The 15,663-nt window shown below is 37.1% G+C and overlaps 1 protein-coding gene across 4 annotated transcripts in view; it reads left to right on the forward strand.

Annotated features, from left to right (window-relative positions):
• Positions 1–15,663, forward strand: part of UBR3 (ubiquitin protein ligase E3 component n-recognin 3) — a 196,267-nt gene that overhangs the window by 129,146 nt on the left and 51,458 nt on the right. For 2 of the 4 annotated variants that reach the window (XM_054562480.1, XM_054562482.1), the window contains 2 exons: positions 9,770–9,880; positions 15,365–15,577. In XM_054562480.1, coding sequence (XP_054418455.1) covers positions 9,770–9,880; positions 15,365–15,577 — 324 coding nt within the window. The remainder of the gene's footprint in view (positions 1–9,769; positions 9,881–15,364; positions 15,578–15,663) is intronic. The other 2 variants (XM_054562481.1, XM_054562483.1) reach the window with 1 other exon arrangement.

Here is a 15,663-nt window from a genome sequence, read left to right on the forward strand (position 1 = left end):
TCATTTCATTTTGGAATCTGGAAGTTTATTAGAAAAAGTTAATATGTAAATAGTGAAATGGAAATCTGTTACTAAGTAAACACTTCAGGTTATAAATGTTATACCTTTGTTTTAAATGTTATTTATTGGGAGGTGTACAAATTCAATATAATGGAATAACAAGTATTACCTGTATAAAAACTTTTAGATATGCCATGGATATTTTGTGACGATTTTTGTCTCCTTCTTTCACTTTCATATAAAGATATACAATAAAATCCCATTTAATGCTGTTTAAATAAAAGTAGGGGCATGCTTAATTCATGGCTTCTATGATTTGCAAACTTGGTAGATTTTTGTCTATCTTTTGTACCAACTTAATTTAGCACTCAGTTGTCATACGTCTTAGAAGACCAATTTTATTAATTTAGTTGCAGCAGCTTTAATTTCTTTATAAAACTTCTGTACCATTTTTAATGTTTCCTGACTGGATTATCAAGTGGGGTTTTCTTTCACCTGTAGTTTTTTGGATTGTATCTTGAGTTAGGTAAACATATGAGAATAAATTGCTTAAAATGTAAAGTGAAGTGTTGTTTTTATTTAACTATCTGAGGTAATAATCTTGATAGATTTCCAAATATATATTTTTCTTGCCCATAATGTATTCAGTTGTATGGAAGAAACTAATAGGATAAATAGAAGACAGAATGCTTAATGAGAATAAACAGTAACTGACCTAGTGATGATAGGAGACAGAGTAGAGTGTGGTTCAGCAGTTTGGATTGAGGAGAAGATTTCTGGTGGATTCTGAAGGAGAAATGGCTGTAATTATGGAGGCATTCTGTAGGTAGAAAGAGTCCCAGATCAGAAACACTAGTTTCGTCCTGATTCTGCCATTTCTTAATAATGTGAACTTGGCCAAATAAATACTCAATTTCCTCATCTGTACAACAGGGCTTATAATGATTTTTCACACAGCAATTTAGAAGGGCTCAGGTGTTAGGTTTTATAAGGTAGTTTGGATTAAATAATGAGTTTCATGCTTCCATATATTTTGAGGCTTTAAAATAAAATTATTATTATTTGGAAAAAGATATAAACACACAAACTTTCACACTTTTTTCTTTATTCTTTGAATTTTTTTGCAGTGTATACAAGGGAGGGACCCCCAAAAAACTGGAATTATCTTCTGGAGGGTGGGCCCCTTGTAGTACAGGATTCCCCTGCTTGGTGAGTGTTCTAGGAACCCATCTGTATCAGTGTGCCAACTGGCATTGTTGTGAGAGGCTGTGTTTGGCTTCGGCGAATTATTTTTGAAGTCTTACAATGCATTTGCCCATTTCATTATGGGTGACTTATGAGCGCACCTGCCCGAACTGTGCTGAGTGTTTACTGTTTTGACCCAAAGTGGCATGACCCCCATGACCCACCCTCCCTATTCACCTGATCTTGCCCTGAGTAAATTGTTTTTCCTCTGGATGAAAAAAGTCCTCAAAGAGAATTTTGCCAATGTGGAAGAGGTGGCACGAAAAAGCGACAAAACAGTAAAAGGTATCAAAACTTGACAAGATCAAAAACTGTTTTGAGCAGTGGAAAGAAGTCGCAGTAGGTGTATTGCATCAAATAGAGAGCACTTTGAAGGTGACTGAAGTTTAAACATGTAAGAATAAATACACAACCTTTTATATAAATTCCGGGTTTTTTGGGGTCTCCCCTTGTGTGTGTGTGTTACTTTGTTAGCCAGAGATGGATAAATATCTTCATTTTGAAGAAAATGATGAAATTGTCCTAAGTTCTGCTTTTGCAGAAATGTACTACTACCTTTATTTTGATTTTTTTCCTTGAATAATCTTGATTTTAATTTTATCATTTTGAATCACTTTATTTTTCTTTATTTTAAAAATATATTTTATTAATTATGCTATTATAGTGGTCCCAATTTTTCTCACTTTGCCCCCTCTGCCCAGTACCCCACTGCCTCCAGCAGTCCCCACCTTAGATCATGTCCGTGGGTCATGCCTATAAGTTCTTTGGCTTCTCCATTTCCTATACTGTTCTTAATCTCCCCATGTCTATTTTGTACTTACCAATTATGTTGCTTTATCCCTGCCCCTTTTCCCCCATTCTACCCTTCCTCTCCCAGCTGATAACCCTCCAAATGATCTCCATATCTATGATTCTGTTCCTGTTATGCTTGTTTGCTGAGTTTGATTTTTAGATTCAGTTGTTGATAATTGTGAATTTGTTGCCCTTTCATATTCATAATTTTGATCTTCTCCTTTTTGTTAAATAAGTCCCTTTAACATTTCATGTGATAATGGCTCAGTGATGATGAACTCCTTTCACTTTACCTTGCCGGGGAAGCACTTTTATCTGCCCTTCCGTTCTAAATGATAGCTTTGCTGGAAAGAGTAATCCAGGTTGTAGGTTCTTGCTTTTCATTACTTTGAATTCTTCTTGCCAGTCCCTTTTAGCCTGCAAATTTTCTTTTGAGATATCAGCTGACAGTCTAATGGGAACTTCTTTGTAGGTAACCATCTTCTTTTCTCTTGCTGCTTTTAAGATTCTCTTTTTATATTTAACCTTCAGCATTTTAATTATGATGTGTCTTGGTGTGGTCCCCTTTGGGTTCAACTTCTTTGGGATTCTCTGTGCTTCCTAGACTTGTATGTCTATTTCCTTCACCAAATTAAGTAAGTTTTCTTTCTCTATTTTTTCAAATAAGTTTTCAATTTATTGCTCTTTCACTTCTGCTTCTGGCACTCCTAGGATGTTAATGTGGTATGCTTGAAGTAGTCCCAGAGGCTTGTTATACTATCCTCTTTTTTTTTTTTTTAATTCTTTTATCTTCTTGCTGTTCTGATTGAATGCTCATTCCTTCTTGATGTTCCACATCATTGATTTGAATCTCGGCATCATCCCCTCATTTTTGGTTCCTTGTAGATTTTCCTTTCCTTCACTTAATGCAACCTTCATTTCCTCCTGGGTCTTTTTTTATGTTGTTGCCACACTCAATGAGTTAAGTGTCTTGATAACCAGTGTTTTGAACTCTGGTCTGTTAGGTTGGTTATCTCTGTTTCATTTAGTTCTGATTTTGGGGTTTTGATCTGTTCTTTCATTTGGGCCATATTTCTTTGTCTCCTCAATGTGGCAGCCTCCCTGTGTTTGTTTCTGTGTATGAGGTAGAGCTGCTTTGACGCCCTGTCTTAGTAGTGTGGCCTGTTGTGGAAAAGGCACCTGTAACTTGTGTGGGACGGAGACTTAGGTGGTCACCAAGGGGAGGATAACCCATTTCACTGCTTTGTGGCTGTGTGTGAGGGGAGGGCTTGGAGAGGGGACAGTGTTACTACCTGGCCTCTGGAGGTTTTCCTGGCACTAGCCCTGTTTTCAGTCACACCCTTAGTCTCTGTATGCAACTGGTGCCCTTCCAGCTATTGCCCTGATGCTGAATTCCAGAGGGGGCGGGTCTGTGTAAGTTCTAAATGCGTGCAGACTATTAAGCAGAGTCTCCCAAAAATCCAGCAGTTTCTTCCACTTCCCCTAAGCTCTACTGATTTTTACAGCCAGTGGTTATGGGGTTTTTATCTTCCTGGCATGTTAACCCTGGGCTGTGCGGTCTGGCTGGGGGCTGGGATCCTATGCTCCCAAGGTATCCCTCTAATATTTATCCAACATATATGAACGTGGGACCACCCATTCTGCCACCTCTCTGTGCCACACTGGGTCTCCACACCTCTCCACCTGTCTTTGTGTCTCTGCCCCTCCTACCCATCTGGATGAATATAGGCTTCTTTAAATCCTTGGCTGTCAGACTTCCATACAGCTTGATTTTCTGACGGTTCTAGGTGTTACTTGTTTTGAGGTTTGGTTTAATTTTTTCTGTAGTTGTACAAGGAGGCGAAGTGTGTTTACCTATGCCTCCATCTTGGCTAGAATCCTGAATCACTTTAGAGTAAATGGTTAAAGATAAATCCTGAAACCAAATAGAAAAATGACTTTATTTAATTAAAATATAATCCTGACCTAAGAGTATAATAACTTTTAGCGAAGGGGAGATCTAATAAGGAAGAGAAAAAGTAAGGTGTCCCTTGCAGCCAGAATACTTAATCATTTCTAGGAAAAGGTTTTTTAAATCGATTCTGAAATCTGAATATTTATTATGTACCTGTTAGTGATTGTGAGGTTTTAGTTTTATATTAATACATTTGTGTACTTAATATAATGGTTATTTTATGTATACGAGGTCTGTCCAGAAGGTATTCAGCCATGTAATAAGAAAAATAGAGACATTTATTGAAGAAGACACCAGAAACGTTGTGCTTAGGACAATGATACCTCAGTTCCCTTCAACGTAGGCACCTTGGGGCCTCACACAGTTCTCCCAGTCGCCATCAACTGCCCCATTGTATTTCCCTGAATCTCATTGCCGGTCTGAAATCTCTTCCCTTTCAAAGGTGATTTTAGTTTTGGGAAAAGGGAGATGTTCCAGGGCACCAAATATGGGCTGTACGGTAGTTAAGCCATTGGGTGATTTGATGTTTCACCATAAAAACTGCATAAGATGTGCTACGTGACCAGGTGCGTTGTTGTGATGAAACAGCCAATCACCAGTTGCCCATAGCTGCGGCCTTCTGAATCATCTGAATAGTTTCCACAGAGGAATGTTCAAGCTTAACGTAAAATTTGATGCAGAATTCATTGCTCTGTTTGCTTAGTCATTTTGAATGCAATGGCCACACAGTACACATGCTCACTCAATGACATCTACCACCCCCACTGAATAGTATAGTGAAGTCATCATTGTTCATGCATCTGCATTCTAGTCTACTGTCCTTGGCTGCCAGGCTACTTTGATGTTGTGCAAACCATTCTTGTTATATTTACAATGACTGGACTTTTTTCGGATTGACGTCATATATGGTATGATCCCTGGACTGTGCCTCTGGAGGTCTAGGGTCTTTTCTTTTATTAGCTTTATAGTTCCTGAGAGTCTAGGACATGCTATGTGTGTTGTAGATACTTGTTGGATTTCTTAATTATTCTAGCAGAGTACCAATGTTTGGTAGTCAGACAGATGATAGACTGTATAGAGAAGATTTATTATCAGTGGACACTGATATTGATTACAGAATTAAACTCTGTAGATTCTGCTCTCTTCAGATTAAATGCATGCACAATATAGTTGACATGTAGAATTTTAGTCATGTAAGACAGTACAGTTACTATTGAAACTGCAAGTGTTATATATGAGAGATATAACACAGTTGGGGAGAAACCAGAGCTTTGGAGTCAGATAGACTTGGGTTTGAACATGGGCTCTACCATTTGTAACTAAGTGACATTGGTAAGCTTTTTATTTCTTTTTTGTAAAAAAAGGACAATGCCACTTGTGTGAGGTTTAAGTAAATACTGAGGTCGTAACACTCAGTAAAGTGGGAATAAAGAGTATATATGAAAAACCTACAGCCAACATTGTACTCAATAAGCAAAAACTAAAAGCTTTCCCACTAAGATCAGCACCGAGACAAGGTTGTCCGCTTTCACCACTTCTATACAACATAATACTGGAAGTCCTAGCCACAGTGATCAGACAAGAAAAATAAATAAAAGTCATACAAATTGGAAAGGAGGAAGTAAAACTATAATTGCCTGCAGATGACATGGTAGTATACATAGAAAACCCCATAGAGTCCACCAAAAAAAAAAAAAATACTTGATCTAATAAGTGAATTTGACAAAACAGAGGGATACAAAGTCAATATTCAGAAATCTAAGGCATTTTTGTATACTGACAATGAAATATCAGAATCAGAAATCAGGGAAAATAATCTCATTTTCTATAGCAAGAAGAAAAAAAAGTACCTAGGAATAAACTTAACCAAGGAGGTAAAAGACCTGTTTGCAGAAAACTATACAACACTGAAGAAAGAAATTAAGGAAGACACAAATAAATAGAAGCATATTCTGTGTTCATGGATTGGAAGAATTAACATCATCAAAATGTCCGTACTACCCAGAGCAATTTATAGATTCAGCGCAATCCCTATTAAAATACCAATGATGTATTTCACAGATACAGAACAAACATTTAAAGAATTTATGTGGAACCATAAGTGACCCTGAATAGGCTCAGCAATTTTGAGAAACAAGAACAAGGTAGGACGGGTCACAATACCTGACATCAAACTGTAATCAAAACAGTCTGGTATAGGAACAGACACATGGATCAATGGAATAGAATAGAGAGCCCAGAAATAAACCCATGTCTCTATGGTCAATTAATACTCAACAAAGGGGGGCAGAAGCATAAAATGAAATAAAAATAGCCTCTTCAACAAATGAGAGCTAGACAGCTACATGCAAAAAATTGAAATTCGACCACCAACTTACACCATACACAAAAATAATCTCAAGATGGATAAAAGACTTAAATATAAGTTGCACACCATAAAAGTCCTAGAGGAAAACATGGGCAGAAAACTCTCATATACTCCACGCAGCAATATTTTCACCGATATGTCCCCTAGAGCAGGGGACAGAAAAGAAAGAATAAACAAATCGGACTTCATCAAAATAAGAAGCTTCTGCATGGCTAAAGATAACATCAGCAAAATGAAAAGGGAACCAACTATGTGGGAAAATATATTTGCCAATGATGCTTCGGACAGGGGTTTGATCTCCAAAATGTATAACGAAATCATACAACTCCACTCAAGGAGGACAAACAATCCATTAAAAAATGGGCAAAGGACCTGAACAGACACTTCTCCAAGGAGGACATGCACAGGGCCCAGAGACATGAAAGGATGCTCATCATCACTTGCCATCAGAAAAATGCAAATTAAAACCACAATGAGATTCCACTTCGCACAAGTCAGAATGGCCATCATAAACAAATCAACAAACAATAAGTGCTGGTGAGGTTGTGGAGAAAAGGGAACCCTAGTACACTGTTGCTGGAAATGCAAACTGGTACGACCACTCTTGGAAAACAGTTTGGAATTTCCTCAAAAAGCTAAAAATGGAACTGCCTTTTGACCCAGCAATTCCATTGCTGGGATTATACCCTAAGAATCTGAAACACCAATTCAAAAGAACCTGTGCATCGCAATGTTCATAGCAGCACAATTACAATAGCCAAGTGCTGGAAGCAACCTAAGTGCCCATCAGTAAATGAGTGGATCAAAAAACTATGGTACATTTACACAATGGAATACTACGCAGAAGAAAGAAAGAAAGTGCTACTACCCTTTGTGACAGCATGGATGGAACTGGAGAGCATTATGGTAAGAGAAATAAACCAGGGGTATCTCACTTATAAGTGGAACCTAATCAACAAAACAAACAAGGAAGGAAAATATAACCAACAACACTGAAAGAAAAAAGAAACCGACAGTAACAAGTGGGAAGGAGGGAGGGGGGTAACAGGGAAAAGAAGGGGAAGGGTCAAATCAAGGAACATGTATAAAAGACCCATGGACAAAGCCAAAGTGGGGAAGGATTGAGGGTGGAGGTGGGGGTGGGTAGGGAAGGGGAAAGTGGTGGAGAGAAAATGGAGACAAATGTATTTTAAAAAATAAAAATAAAAATTGAGAGTAAAAAAAATAGTGAGGCTGTGAAGATTCAATGGTAAGCACTTAAGCTCAGTGGTGCGCATGTCATTGAAGTGTTCCTAAAATATTAGTCTCATACTAGTAAATGCTTTTTTTTTGACTCTAGCAGATTCAAATAAGATAACTAATAGTTATATTAATAAGTGACTTACCATTTTTAGCTAACTGCTTTTATTAAAAAGAAAGATTAGCCATGACTGGTGTGGCTCAGTTGGTTGGGCATCATCCCACAAAGCAAAAGGTCACTGGTTTGATTCTCGGTCAAGGTACATGCCTAGGTTGCGGATTCCTCCCTAGTCGAGGTGTGTGCAAGAGGCAACCGATTGACATTTCTCTCGTACATTGATGTCTCTCTCTCCCTTCTCCTTTTTCTAAATAAATACATTTTTTAAAAGAAAGATTAATTACATATTCACAGTACATTGTCAAAGATAGCAGCTTGTTTATTAACAGACTACCAACCATTCTAAAATGATCCAATACCATAATCTGCTTCTACTTCAACTGGCTCCAAGTCATAAAACAGAGATGAATAGGTCTCCTGTTGTTTTTCTGATTTTTAACAGTAGAAGCTAGCTCACCTGCTGCGAGTGTTTGATTTGTGTTGCTGCACATATACTTAAATCTGCTGGGAAGGCATTTGGCACTGGAACATTTTCAAGTTTCAGATGCTCATGAAGAGTCTTGATTTAATATTGGAACTTAGTTTACTATTGTTTAAAGATATTTGGTGATTCTTACATTACAATGTATGAATTTCTTTCTAATATAAAAATAAAATTTAAAGGTTTACTCAGTTTTTATGGCTCTCAAATATTTTCATCATACGCTGTCACTCATATTAGACCTTATGCCTCATATTGCTCTGGCTTGGCCATCTACTTACTACAGAATATAGAGGGTGAACTCAAGTTCAGGGCCAGGTGCTTTTCGTAGAGGTCCAATGAAGACTCAAAATTATTTTGGAAGGAAATGTCTAAGCCTGTTTGTCGTTTGAAAGGAAGGGATTAAAGAATTGAAGATGTAAGAGAAAGAGGAGATAGAAGCAATTAACTTTTAAAACCAGTTTCAAATGAGTATGTAGTTGGCTTTTATAGTGTTTCCCTTCTTTATTGTGTACTATATTAAACCTCTGTAAATGTTAAGGCACTTTTTGGAGTGCCTATGTGGAGGCACTATGTGGAGGCACTATGTGGAGGATGCTTCATGGAGAGATAAAATGAGTCAAGATGATGAGTTAAGAAACTTTACATAAGAATACTTCCCATCCCCCACCCCCTCACACACACAACAAATGATACAGACTTGAATGTTAAGGTGAGAATGAAGAAGTCTGGCTAAAATCATGAGTTATTTAGTAGATTTCATATAATTTGGGAACTAAAACTGTGGTGCAAAGGAAAGGGCCATAGGTAGAATGACTCTTAGCTTTCTGATTTGGTGACTAAGTAGATTGTACAGTTTTTAAACCAAGAGGAAAGGGAAGATTAATGGAGAACATGACAAGTTTTGACACACTAATTTTATGTTATCTGATGGATGTCAAACTGGAGCTTTCTGGTTGGCAGCTAAATATTTGTATCTGTCAGTCATGCAAGAGATCTAGCTTGGAGGGAGTTGAATTTACTGATTAAATCACTTAGGGGGAATCGTGTTAATGAGGAGAAAGTAGCACTAAGAATAGAATGTTGATGAATATAAGCACTGAAAGGGCAGGGGAAGACAGAGGAGTCTTAAAAGGAGGCCTGAATCAAATGGTTAAGGAGATGGGAGGAAAACCAAGAGAATCTCATTACAGAAGCCAAAGGGAAGTAGATATTTTAAGGACATTGTTAATGTCAATCACAGAGAGATTAAGTACCATATAGAACAGGTAAAATCAACAGCATTGTTTACACTGAACTAGAGTAAAATATTGAGAGCTTGTATTTTATGGGGTTGAGAAAGGCTAATTTATAATTATTTTTCATTATGGTACTAAAATTTTATGGTATTTCTAATTTAAAGCTATCGCCTTCAGGCTGTCAAGTCAGGTATTAGTTTATATCACAAAAGTACAAAGTTCACATTAGTATGATGATATGAAATCATTTGGAGGTTTATGTGGATATATGTAAACATGTTTATACTTCTTTAAAATTAATTGTATTTTGTCTTTTTTTTTTTTTTTTTTTAAGAGCTCTTGTCTCTTGGCAGTATCGATTGGCTGGGAAGGAGGTGTTTATGTACAAACCTGTGGCCACACATTACATATAGATTGTCATAAATCTTATATGGAATCATTACGGGTAAGTTAATTGAATAATTTTTAAAAGGGTATGTATCTTTCCTGATATTAAATATTTTTACAGCATATGCATCCCAGCTGGAATGTGTATCATTTGTACTATCCAGACTCATAATTCCTTCACCTCTTTGACTTTAGGGATTTCATTTTTTTACTCCACTTTGGCAACTGACTTCCATGGGTGTAAATTTATACTTTGCTACTTTAGTTCTGAAATATTAAGCTTTACTATCCTATCACATTATTTGATTATAAAGTCTTTTATTTTTACTCTTACAAGTATGTTTTGTGTCTGGCATCAAGATCTCTAGCCCTTAAATCCGTGTGCATATTCTATTTAGTGCATCAGCTCTTACCTAGCCTCACTTCCTCGTGCTTTGCCCTTTCTACTCTAAATACCAGTCATTTAATCTACCTCCTTTGATCATAGACCCAGGCAGCTCACCCTGCTAGAAAAATCATAAAACTGAGTGAACTATCACCTCAATAAATTCCTGATTTCCTGTAACAGTGCCTTAGACGAGAGCAGCAGTTTTTAGTCAGTGCGCCACAGCCACACCGGCGTGCCGCAAGAATTTCTAAAACATGCAATACCTTACTATTTAGTCAGGGGCACTGACCTTTTTTTCCTTAGACTGTCAAATAAAAAAATGACAACAGCCAACACAATAATAGCCATCTGGTGCGAATGAATCAAAATTATACCTACTTTTTTTGATTAGATGGGCAATACAGGGTCCAGCACAAATAACTCCCCTTTTTTAATATAAAATCATAAGCAATGTAATTCTGTAACATAACAATCTCACACTCAAGCCACACTATATGACATTTTAGGTGAAATGTTCAAAGTAAAACTAGAAATTATTACACTCATATTATTACCCTACGAACCACGCTCAAGCAGGCGTTACTTCTGCCAGACCCTGTCATGTGCTGCAAAATTGAAGTAATTAGATATGTGTGCCATGAGATGAAAAAGGTTGAAAATCGCTGAACTGGAGTCATGGACTGTACATACTACTTATCAATTCATTTAACTGTTTTTGATCAGTTTCCTCTTCTAGTCTCCTTAGCAGCAATTTCAAACTTTTGTCTTCCCTATCCCACTTTTCACCTAAATCCCAAGATCTCTTTCCTTTCAACAGATTCTGTTTGCTCCTCTGTCACCAAGAAAAGAGTGGTTCTCTTTCACATACGGCTTCAGCTTCCTTCCTTGCTGTTCTATTCCTTGATAAATGACTTTGCATCCAAACCCTTTCTTTTCTAGTCTTTCAGGTAATATTCCTTTTTCTGAGGGATAATCTTTCTGTTTATGCTATAGTATTCCTTTTTCCCCATTACCACAGGGGCTTTTTGATTTATCAGTAAATAAACTTTTTTTCTTCTGTATCTTTAGTTTTTCTGCCTGGTCTGTCCCTTTTCAGTTTATAAAGATACCAGTTTATAAAGATTCAGTTTATAAAGAATTTAAAATTCTTTCCCTTGACCTTGTATTCTCCTGTAACTGCAGTCTTTATCTTTCTCTCAGCTCAACTTCTTAAAACCATTGTCTACTCTATTCCCATATTCCTAACTCAGAAGCAGTGGATTTCTTTTTAACCTTTTCTGTTCGTTGCCTCTCACGTTTAGTCACTACCAAATTCTATTGATTCTCTCTCCTAACTCTTATGCAGCTATCTTCTGCCTTTATTATCCCCACTTCTACTTTGTGTATGCTTTTATTTCTTCACTATTGCAATTGCTCTTACCAATTTCCTTTTTCCAAGTCTAATTTAATCATTATATTGATCTTTGTAAAATGTAAATTTGATGACATATGGCTTAAAAATTCTTTAGTCACTTAGTCCTGATGGGATACAGTTTACTCTTCTTTGACTGGCATTCAAGACACTCCATGATCTAGGCTTGCCTGTTGCTTTAGCTTTATCTTCCATCAATTCAGCATTAAACTAATTAATAGCTCCATACGCACATTATTCCTTTTTCATACCTCTTTTTTAAAAAATTTTTTAAAAAGGTTTTTTATTTATTTTTAAAAGATTTATTTGTTTATTTATTTCTAGAGATGGGAAGGGAGGGAGAAAGAGAGGGAGAGAAACATCAATGTGCAATTGCATCTTGCACACCTCCTACTGGGGATCTGGCCTGCAACCTAGTCATGTGCCCTACATTGGAAATTGAACCGGCGACCCTTTGGTTTGCAGGCCGGCATTCAGTCCAATGAGCCACACCAGCTAGGACCTTTTTTATATACCCCTTTATTCAGTTATTTATTCAACAAATATTTATGCAATTCCTGTAGTGTTCTAGATATTGTGATAGATTTTCGGGATACAGCAGTGAACAGGGCACAGTTTCTCTTAAGGAGTTTATTATGCATTGAGTGAGACAGAAAACAACAGTTGCAATGTATATGCTAAGTGTTGTGAAGTGCACACAAGGTCTTATGGGAACATCTGCCAAGTGCTAGAACATTTCATGAAGTAAGGTGCTGAGTAATGAGAGATAAGACTGGAAAAGTAATTAGGAGTCATATTATAAAGGGCTTTATGGTCCATGTAAGGAATTTGGACTTTAGGCAGATTCCTTAGAGATACATTAAAGCCATTAAAGACTGTGAAGCAGAGGTATGACATGCTCAGAAAGTTTACTGTGGTAGTTGTGTGGATTGCAGGGGACTATTGTGGGATTGCAGGAGAGTAAGAAAGAATGTGGTGATATCATTTAGGAAGCAAGAGACAATGGTGGCTTGGGCTTGGTCATGGCAGTGGAGATGGGGAAGAGGTTAGGTATTTGACATAGATATAGAATATGAATATATACACACACATATGTATAAAGAGTCTTATGAGAGATTGCATGCACAGCATAAGAGACAGGAGAGAATCAAGGTGAGAGATGATGGTGATCATTGAAAGATTTTGACTGGTAATAAGAATCTCGCATTAGGTAAATCATGCTGGTAGCACTGGTTGGGAGACTGGTTAGGAGATATTAGCAAAGGGGTAGAGGAAGAAAGTAGATGGAAGGACTGACAGGATTTATTAACTAGATGTTTGAGGTGGGAGAAGTCAGGAAGCTGAAGCAGCTGACATGACTCTTCTTTCTAAAGCAGTAATTGTAGCTTTTCTCTCCTAAAGCAAAGAGGGTAAGGCTGGGGTAGGTGAAGAGACTTTACAAGTGAGGAGGTGGTTTTGAAAAACTACTTTGGAATTGGGCGAGATAGTGTTTCATAGAGTGTTGGAGCAAGATTGCCATGCAGTATTCAGGGCTCAGCTGAGGTCGGAAATAGTTTGTGGAAGAATATTTCATTTTTTCCCTAACAGCATTCAGTTTGTGAGATCGGAGAAGTCATACATTGTATTAATTTTGTATGAAAGTTTTGTTAGGTATGTATGATGGGAGGACATATGGAGGGGAATGAGAAGTATTGACTTGAGAGTTTTTGAAGTGGTAGATCATGGTGTATAGGCAGGATAGGAATGAACTGATAAAATGGAACAAAAAAGGAGGGACTAATGGAGACAGGAGTTGTCAGTCAGAAAGTAAGATGTGTGACTTTAGTATTTTCAGATATGGATAATTTGGGGTCATTAAAGGACTAGAGTATGATTTTGGGAACAGAGGCAGGTATTAGAGAAGAGTTCAAAGCCATAGAAGCTCATTAAGTCAAGGAGTTGAAGGATTCAGATGTAAGATGGGTTGTTGACATAGGCACTGAAGTTTCATCGGAGGATGGTAGGACTTGGAGTGATAAGGAAAACCGATCTGGTACCAAAGTCTTCATGTGATTGAAGGCAGTGGAGATTAGTAAAAGAGAAGAAAAAGGGTGGTATCGTTAAATGATATGAGCCACAGAAAGAGGAGAATGCAAGAGTAATGGCCTCGAGCCATCACTGGAGATGAGAAGGATACTGAAATGTCAGGGATGTAGGAAAATGGGTGATGCCTTGTTGAGAGGGTTTCTGAGGAAGCCTCAGGAAAGAACTGAGTTTCAAACATGGTAAGGAGGAGGACCCAGTATTCTTTAAAATTAAGGCAATAGGGAAGCTAATCACAGAATGTCCTTCAATGACCAGCCTTCATTGTCCAGCCTTCTAGTACATTCTTCTTGTGTATCTATAAAACATCTCACAAATCTCCTTCTCTGGGAAGCCTTCTTTGATTGCATTTATCACTTTATTATAATAATCTAGTTGTTTCTATCTGCTTTTAAATTGTTTGTACCTAAGTGAGATCTATCTTAACTCTTTATGCCATCACTTGCCGGATGATAGAGTTTAATAAGTGTTTGTAGAATTAGATTTAAGAAGACAAGGTGTAACATTTTTAAGAACTTGAAAAAATAAATGTCACAAGTAAAAAAAAATACAATTCAGTTCTGTTAGTCAGAGTATTTGAGACCCAAGATATAGTGAAATGAGCACTAAATTAAGAGTTGAGAAACCTAAGTTCATTCTGACACTGTCATTAACTACTTTTTTAACCATAGGCAAATAAATTTATTTTCTTTGTATCCTATTTTCTCATTATTTTTGTATTGTTAGTAATAATGCTCATATCATAGCATTCACACACACATAATAGATTAAAAACATATTTTGAGATAAAGCATTAGGTTAGTAACAGAGTAAGAGAGACTGCTGGCAAAGAGAGATATAACAGGACTACACAATAGTAATAGCAATGGCTCAAAAGAGCAAAATAGGTGTTGGATGGCGTCAGGCAAAAAGAAGGCAACAGATATGTCTGCCTGGATTCTTGTCTTAAGTCCTCTGGTTAGTTAGCAATGTTTTGCAGTCTCTCATAAGCAAAAGCTCATGTGCATTATGTGCTTCTTTTTGAAAAATCCTTTTTCTTCCTCTATCAGAAATATCTGAAGGGAAGGTGTTAATTCTTCTCCTGTCACACTTATGTTCTGAGTACTCTAAATCTTCCCTCTATCCATTAAACCTAGACAAACGTGCTACATGAAGTCTAGTCAGTTGTGTTTGGCAGTTAAGACACCTTAGAAGACAAATCACATGTTTTTGAATTACTTTATGCTCAGAAGTTATCTATCCTACCTACATGGGCACTTGGAGAATCTTCACAGTAATTACTAATAGATTATGAAAACAGGCAAGGGGTAAGAGGAAGGCGATCCACCTTAATGTGGCCTAATATTTGAGTTACTTTTTATCTTAAATCCGCATTTCAGATTGATCACATTATTACTTGACTGTTTCAGTACTGAGAGAAAAGTAGGGTGCTTAAGCTATTCATTGGTGATGGCAACTATTGCATGATTGCCATAATGTAAGAAGTGATTTAATAAGCTTCAGCAGTTAAGTGTGAGATATCATTTATGTTTTTATGACATATATTAGAGATGTCTCTTTTTTTTTGTAGGGCTCATTTATTTACTATAAAATGTAGTGGTATAATTTTGTTTTATGTAAAGGTGTACATCATACTTCTGTATGTTTATTTCATCTTTTAGAATGACCAAGTTCTTCAGGGATTCTCAGTGGACAAAGGAGAATTCACGTGTCCTCTCTGTAGGCAGTTTGCGAACAGTGTTCTTCCTTGTTATCCTGGAAGCAATGTGGAAAGTAACCTTTGGCAACGTCCTAGTAACAAAAACGTACAAGATCTCATAAAGGAAGTGGAGGAGCTGCAGGGACAGCCGGGAGCTTTCCCAGTAAGCATCATTGTAAGGCAGAAAAAACCTGGTTAACTCAGCTCTGCTTTTTAGCTTTTATTTTCATTCTGTTTTTAAATTGCTCTGGGCCTTTATAC

The sequence above is a fragment of the Pteronotus mesoamericanus genome, unplaced genomic scaffold, assembly GCF_021234165.1.
Source record: "Pteronotus mesoamericanus isolate MK-2021 breed Mesoamerican mustached bat unplaced genomic scaffold, CSHL_Meso_final scaffold_651, whole genome shotgun sequence".
NCBI lineage: Eukaryota > Metazoa > Chordata > Mammalia > Chiroptera > Mormoopidae > Pteronotus > Pteronotus mesoamericanus.